General features: G+C 40.3%; 1 protein-coding gene across 1 annotated transcript in view; it reads right to left on the bottom strand.

Annotated features, from left to right (window-relative positions):
- The window catches only part of T265_12024 (hypothetical protein), a gene marked incomplete at both ends in the record, with an annotated part of 49,657 nt that extends 42,651 nt beyond the window's left edge, over positions 1 to 7,006 (bottom strand). The window contains 2 exons of the mRNA XM_009178918.1: positions 4,035 to 4,055; positions 6,757 to 7,006. Coding sequence (XP_009177182.1) covers positions 4,035 to 4,055; positions 6,757 to 6,985 — 250 coding nt within the window. The remainder of the gene's footprint in view (positions 1 to 4,034; positions 4,056 to 6,756) is intronic.
- Positions 7,007 to 7,265: the final 259 nt, after the last annotated feature.

Below are 7,265 nucleotides of genomic sequence, written 5' to 3'. Positions count from 1 at the left end.
TTGATTTTATCACATAGTAGAAACTATTCAGTTTAGACAGTGCTTTTGAAGCAAATCCGCGAACCAGATAGAAAACATTTGGTAGTTATCTAACAAGCACGTTTGCTAAGTACTTTAGACATTTATCCGAATCAGAAAAAGAACGTTTTTCCGGTTGCATTGCAGGATACTTCACCCCGGTAGCACTGTTGATAAAGTCTGACGTAGGCAAATTAAATTAGCCGCAGGATATAGTCAAGCTTGGCTGATTATGCCGGATTCTTGCACAACTAACACAGCCCACAAAATGTTAGACTAGTTTGCTAACATTTCAATAACTCCAACGTACTTTCTTTTCTCGGTTTTACTTACAAAGGACACAGCTTAGAGTGTCTCTGAAGCAGTCGGCGTAAACAAAATAAAATGATCTATCATCGTTGCCCACAAACATAGTCGCAAGTTTCGCGTAATGCTCAAGAGTTTATTTAAAAGCAACAAAAATCATGGAAAACATACTTCTTCTTCTGAAACTCTCCGCATCTGTTGCAAGAGGGAAGACGAAACTGGCCTGAAATTGATACCTTATTCGTGCATGGAGGCTGTGACTTGTTTGATTTTTTCTGCATTCACTAAATCTTTGAACACAAGCTCTTATTTTACGCAGTGCCCATTCAGTATCTTAAGGTTTAAGGAAAGCGGTGCTTTGCTAAAATAATGATGAAATCAAATTTGTCGAAACACGGATATAGGAGTGCATAAAAATTTCATTTGTAAACCTAATCGGCATTTTCCCATCCCGAAATTTTAGAAAGCTCCAAACCCGCCACATTTGGACTGGCAATCGGAAACCTACCTTTTCAAACTCGATGGTGAATGACTTGCAATTAAACAGAATATTGCTTCCTCGTCCATTCAGATATGCGTTCTCAATCAGGCGGTTGTGCGGGTTATTCCCCGAAAACGTTAAGTAATTAATGCATATTGCTGAATGTTTTGCGCAAGAGACCTAATGATACTCCTTCGTAAACACTCACGGACCTAATGGTGACACATGCTTCCCAGCTTTACGCAGCCATCTGTCAATGTGTGATTTCATTTGTGAGTTTTTTCAATCCGAATATTTGACGGAGGGTTCAGAGTTGAAAACGACCTTGGAAGAAATCGAAGCGGTTTATCGTGTGTATGCTTAATTTGTCGTACAGTTTCCAAGGAGCACCAATAATTGATGCTTTTTTAAACGTTGCATACCAAAGATCAAGTGTCAAACATCCAGCTCAAATACTTACCCTTGGCAATTTGTATTTTTAAGTGACTTATGCAAAACATATTCCCATTATATCAGATAAAAAAATACCGAATAAGGCTTGAAAATACTTGAAAATTTGTCCCGGGGTAGGTTAAACATCGTGCTCTTGCTTCGTTGTATGGAAATATTATAAGAAACGTGTTGCTGTAGGAAATTTGTAAAAGAAAATTTACATACAGAAATATGCTTTTTAGGTCAAGCGTCAATCTTTTCTTTGCTGCACTAGAATAGCTTGCAATTTTTAGGCGACTGTAAGTTGCAAGCAATTAAGCACAAATGTACAAAAACAGAGTTCTACCTTCAGCGTGAATACAGGCTTTGTTTCCGTTAATTAGCTACTTTTTATCTAATGAAGAGTTAAAACGCGACGGACCAGTATTCATATAAAAACTAGTTGGGACTCTACTGCCATAATAGCACTCCCCAGAAATCATGTCCAAGAAGCTTTTCTAGACGATACGCAACGTTTCAGCAGCGACATCTTAGTAAACTATACAGAGGAAAAAATAATTTTGACGGTGCAATTTCAATCCTGGTCATCAAGAAGGATGGTTACGCGGGAAATTTTGAATCCATTGGTCCTTTACCGACAATTCCATGTACTTATCCATCTTTGACGAGCAGGTCATATCGTCGACCAACCAATCCATTCGATCGTTCAACCATTAGTGAAGCTCGTAGCAAGTAAATCTTTATCTATATTTTCCTTTCACATTTGCGCGGTTGCAAGCTATTGTTAAAGGTATACCATTAGCATGATTTGAAAATTTTGCCTGATCGTGCTTTAAGTTGAACCGTAAACAATCTAACTATACAGTTCAATTAACAGTGGTCAAAATTTCGTAACCTATCCTGTGTGTGAGTTCTCCGTAAGTCCACACAGTGATCCTTCTCTATCTGCGTGCCGCATTGTGGATGGCATTTATGTAAATTCCTACGACAGCCGCGTGAAAATATCTTGTCCACGAGCGGCTGTTCAAAGGCGCGCTCAATAACTTTATTGAAATTTTTTGTACACGTGCTTAGTTCTGTTACGCTTGAAAGATGTCCGGATCCTGTGTTGATGAGGCAGCTTAAATAGCACCAAGTCTGTGCGAGTATACATTACCAAAAACAATTATGCAATATGATCTCTGTCCTGAGTGAGGTGCGGGGTGATTTTGTTTATCTAAGGAGGTGAAATAAAACTAACCTTCGTTAATTTCACGAAGGACTACAATAGTGATGAGACAGAACAGCGTATTATTCGGTCTGTTAGATTTCAACGAAGACAAGTTTGATAATAGTGGCGGGGTTTTATTTTGGTTTTGCAAAACTCCCGTAACAAAATACATTGGACTTCAAATTGCGAAACATTCTGCATTCACAACTGCTTCCGCCATAGGGGGCAATAGGTATCCAGGCGCGTATATATGGGTATGAATCTGATTTGATAATTTAGAGAATATGAAAGGCTAGCATTGGTTTCAGGTCGGACGGTTATGAGACTTGCCTGAATAGAACAGTGATAAAATTTGTCCACGATTGAGGCAACAAATCTGAAAGCCCGATTGAAACCTACAGGCAGCTCTACTGCATCAACTACGTGGTACGCGTTCACCAACATACTCGGCGACGACCTCGCCAACGAGGAAGATTTATTTCTATGCCTAATAGCTGAAGTGAATAATTACCAATAGTTGATTGGGAACCGTCAAGGTGTAGAAAATCTCAAAAATATCCTAATTAGGATATTGTGTTCAAGGTAACCTGGTACCTGACGCCAAAACTCCTTGAATATAAAAAGCCAGCAATAGCGTTACTTAAGTATCCGAAAGGAAAGTTACGTCTTGGGAAGTGGTTCCTACGCCGGTGGACCGCGAACGCACTGATATTTTACACATTTTTGAAAGGGATTATTAATAGAATATTTGATGTGCGAGGTTTTTGAGATGAGACTAATGGGAACCCAAAAGTTTGCTAGTCTACAGTAAAACAAATGCCTAAAACATAATTGAAAAGTACTACATGTGATAACAACAACAGAAAAATAATTCCGGTTGTATAGCAAGCCTGTTTTAGTAAATTACACGCATTTATCACGGTATCGCTTACGCGTCATGTTCGGTGAATCTTTGGATACAAGGAAAATGCATCTTGCTAAAAAACGAAACCAATTAACGTACACAAATGGGAACTGCGCCGACACGTTTCTCGAGGAAATGAAAACAAATGGAGCGTTCGTGGATTATTATTATATTTGTGAGTAGATACTAGTCTGGTGGTTTTTGCAAGACGGGTTTGGGTTGTTCAATAATTGGCGGCCATTTGTGTGTAATATTGATGGAGTTGAACTTAGTACTGAGAAGAACACCACAAAAGAGAGCTTTCTTGAAGAAAGTCAAGAAGTTTTGATGTCAGACAAGTCATATTGACAACAGATGCTAACGCACTAACCACAACGGATAGGCGAACGTTCTTCTGGTATATAACGAAACGTGCTCTGATGAGTTCCACACCACCATCGACGATCCACACAAATTTTTAGGTTCGGAAAAGAAAGCAGTTTCAACTGATCTGCAAAGAAACGGAGTGTTATTTTCAGAGATGAACTGAATTAGTACAATTGGCTGTCATACGTTATTCGACAATGTACTCTACGTCAATGGATTTACGCCCCGGACTTTCCGTTGTTTTCATTATACTTGGTTGGTTTTATCAAATCCTTGTTAACTGAATTGAAGTTTCGAATAAGCTCTGCACAACATACCTGCAAGTATAAAGTGCATAGCTGAAAATAAAATGGCACATATAATTAAAGTGGACATAAAAGGCGTGAAGCTTTCACAAATTTCATATTGCAACATCAGTCTTCCTAGATTAACAATTAGTTGTTTGTTTCTTTTGGAGGAAGCGACGTAAATCTGAAAACAACGATCTATTGTGTGTAATTTGACATATAAAATTGTAAGCTATGGATACAAAATCAGTTGTTCCAAATTGCATAACTCATCATCAACAATATTTCGTAACAATTTTGCAAGTGACTGAGAGTTTTGTAAGTATTTGTAATCCGAATGCTCGGATGTCCATTGTTTGATCAGCTACGTAGAACAGCTCCAGGAATATAGACTGCCAAACTCAATGATGAAAAATGCCGCATTTGTTCACGCAACTTCATAGTTCACACATGTTGCTGAATAAATGAAACTGGAGCGTCCGTGTTCATTCGAAAAGCTTCGCAGGATCTGGTATTTTTAGCAGTTTCGCTGCGAGAACGTAAGAGGTTTTGACGGCCAATGAAAAGGGTAATATCCTTTTAAATCTAAATACATGGCTAAAAACACTGTTATGATGGCAACGAATATACAGATTCTTAAATTTAGAATGCTATTCAGATGAATGTGAACTTCGAAATAGCTAACCAGGATAATATAAGAAAACCACATTCGAAGTCACGATTTATATTAAAGGAATGAAGTGCTTATTTCACTTGCGTGGTTTTCAACCGAACGGCACAGTTTGCACGTGTATACATTGTGCAGGTTTGTGCCCCGGGACGGCATCCAAGTCAAACGCTACCGCTTATGTTACTGCTTTTGTTAAACACCAAGTGACATAGAATACACGGCTGACACGCTATGGGAAACTGATTTAGGGAAATACATTGATAGTAAACTGCTGAATGGCAACAGAAAATATATGTGACCCCCAAAATAAGTATGGTATTAATCAGGGAACTTTAGGTTGTCCCAGCATCCAACTGCAACAAACCTTTGCGGTAGAAAGCTTCCCAATCTGAAATGAATCAAAGGCAAATTATCGGTACAGTATGCAATTACTGGATGGAGCAATTGATAAATAATGGGACTTGTCGCACACATGGCACCAATTGCTCATATACATGTCGAAAAATCGAAAATCAAATTTGAGGTCTTTCACGAAATAAATTAACAGGGTCGTTTCCGGCATGCATCAAACTTATAGTGCGACCAATCCGCTGTATTTCTGGGTTTCTAGCCCAGATTCTAGCCAAGATTATGATGACAGAAAAATACGCACGTTGTTTCCACAAGTTTGCACGCTGCAGTGATCAACGATTTTTCGCATACGTATCACCGACCATTATCGACAAAATTCTTTTAAATTTTCCAACGAGTAATGAGGATTATGAGTTTGTGACAGATTTTTGAAACTAAAAATTTGATCGTTTGATACTCTCGTTTTCTGAGTAATACGTTAATAGATAACGCATGCAATCAGGTTTGTAATATGAAGGGGACCGTGCTAAACACAAGAGGGAGTGCTGAGTGTTGATGGCAAAAATGAACAAGATTTTAACCTGACCCGCGTCAACGTTGGACGAAAGTTTTTGTATAGGGCATCATATATTGGTCAATGATTTCATCTGTATAGCTTGTGCGTGATTAAAACGACAGCAAAATAAGCTTTTAGAAGTTAGATTCTTGGATACATAGTAAAACGGAAGAAAAATGAGATTGACAAAAGACCTCAGAGTTTGGCAGTTGAATTTATGGCGGAATACGTTTTCCTAAGTAATATTCATCTTAAGCCAACGCGTTGTGACGAAAGCAATTGTCCTTATCCAGCGTTCGGGTTTTTTAGATTTTCTGCCACACGAAAAACATCCGTTTGAGGTTTACTCTTATTTACGGTACACACAAAACATAGCACTAGGTATTTATCCACGTTTGCATGCTCTCTCCGGGTTCTGAATTTGACAACAAGTATTTCGTTCAAAGTGTCTAAATGAATGTATATCTGGAGTGTCGGAGCACATATCGCAAACAGTTTTTCAAAAACCCCTTCAGTTTTTATGCCTTCAAAATCAGGTGTGCGTGCAACATTCGACTCACAATCTTTGTATACTAATTTGTGGTGTGAAGAATGAAATAAAAGTAGAATTTTGGTAAAACGATACTGTAATAACGGCAGTTTCTCAAGCTTAGTTCTTGGTCTGAGACTCCAAAGCTAGCGTTCGCGTCAAAACGACCACCAAAAGTACACAACGTATATGGACGCTCAAAACAAAGCCAAGACCCAGTGTGCAGCGCATCGTACATGGAGGATAAGCGGTAGGACTTCTAGAATTCTGACGTCTTCGGGATGCGCCATTGGCCAATACTAGGTCATAATTGGCTGTTGAGTCCAGACTTTCGACCAAACATATCTCGGCTCGATGGCGGACTGGCAAGCGTCCGGAAATTTGGGCCAATCTTGTGCGGGGTAAGCTTCTCAGCCAAAGCAGCGCTGGAGGACGTGCGTTATGCGGAGCTCTATGGAACGCTGCCTAACACCACCCCCTTGAAGCTTGTTGACGTGACCTCAAAGCAGGAAGTCCAACTCAGTGACCTCTCTAGCTTGCAGATCCTGTCTGTCCAGCGTCGGTTTCGTAATCCGTGCTCAGATTTAGCCTCCTGAGATGGTGCAAAGATCGAAGGTGTCAAGAAGCATCTGTAGGCTACATTCACTCGGTCCTGTGGCCGGGATCTGGGCATCGGTTGGCCGGATTTGTTTTGTGTGTCGTATCCACCTGGCTGAGCCGATTTGCACCTCGTAGAGCAATTTGCCTCGCAGGCAGAAGGTAGGTCCTGGAATCTGCGTAGGGTGTCTGCCGCTGTGGTCAAGACCCAAAACTCCCTGGCCTTTGCTGAAAGAGCGCGTATTTGCCCCGTGATGCCGGTTAAACTGTTCTTCCATTCTGTTTTTGCGGTGACTCGCCTGCATTTTGTGTAATCGGAAAATGTCGTGCGGTGTTCGAAACTCTTTTCGGAGTAGTACCTTTGCTGGTGACTTTCCATCAGGCAAGTTGGGGTTTGCAGGCACTCAGTATGCCAGCAGAGAGCTTTGCAAGCTCTCTTTCCTTGGTCCCTCCTCGCCGAACTTGCGATGTACCCGATCCAGGATGTTAACGAAGCGTTCTGCCTAGCCGTTCGAATACGGATGAAACGGCGACAAACAGATATGGGTTATGCCGTAA

The sequence above is a fragment of the Opisthorchis viverrini genome, assembly GCF_000715545.1.
Source record: "Opisthorchis viverrini unplaced genomic scaffold opera_v5_738, whole genome shotgun sequence".
Classification (NCBI taxonomy): Eukaryota; Metazoa; Platyhelminthes; class Trematoda; order Opisthorchiida; family Opisthorchiidae; genus Opisthorchis; species Opisthorchis viverrini.
The sequence above is the reverse complement of the archived record's forward strand: the minus strand, read 5'-3'. Positions and strand labels throughout refer to the sequence as shown.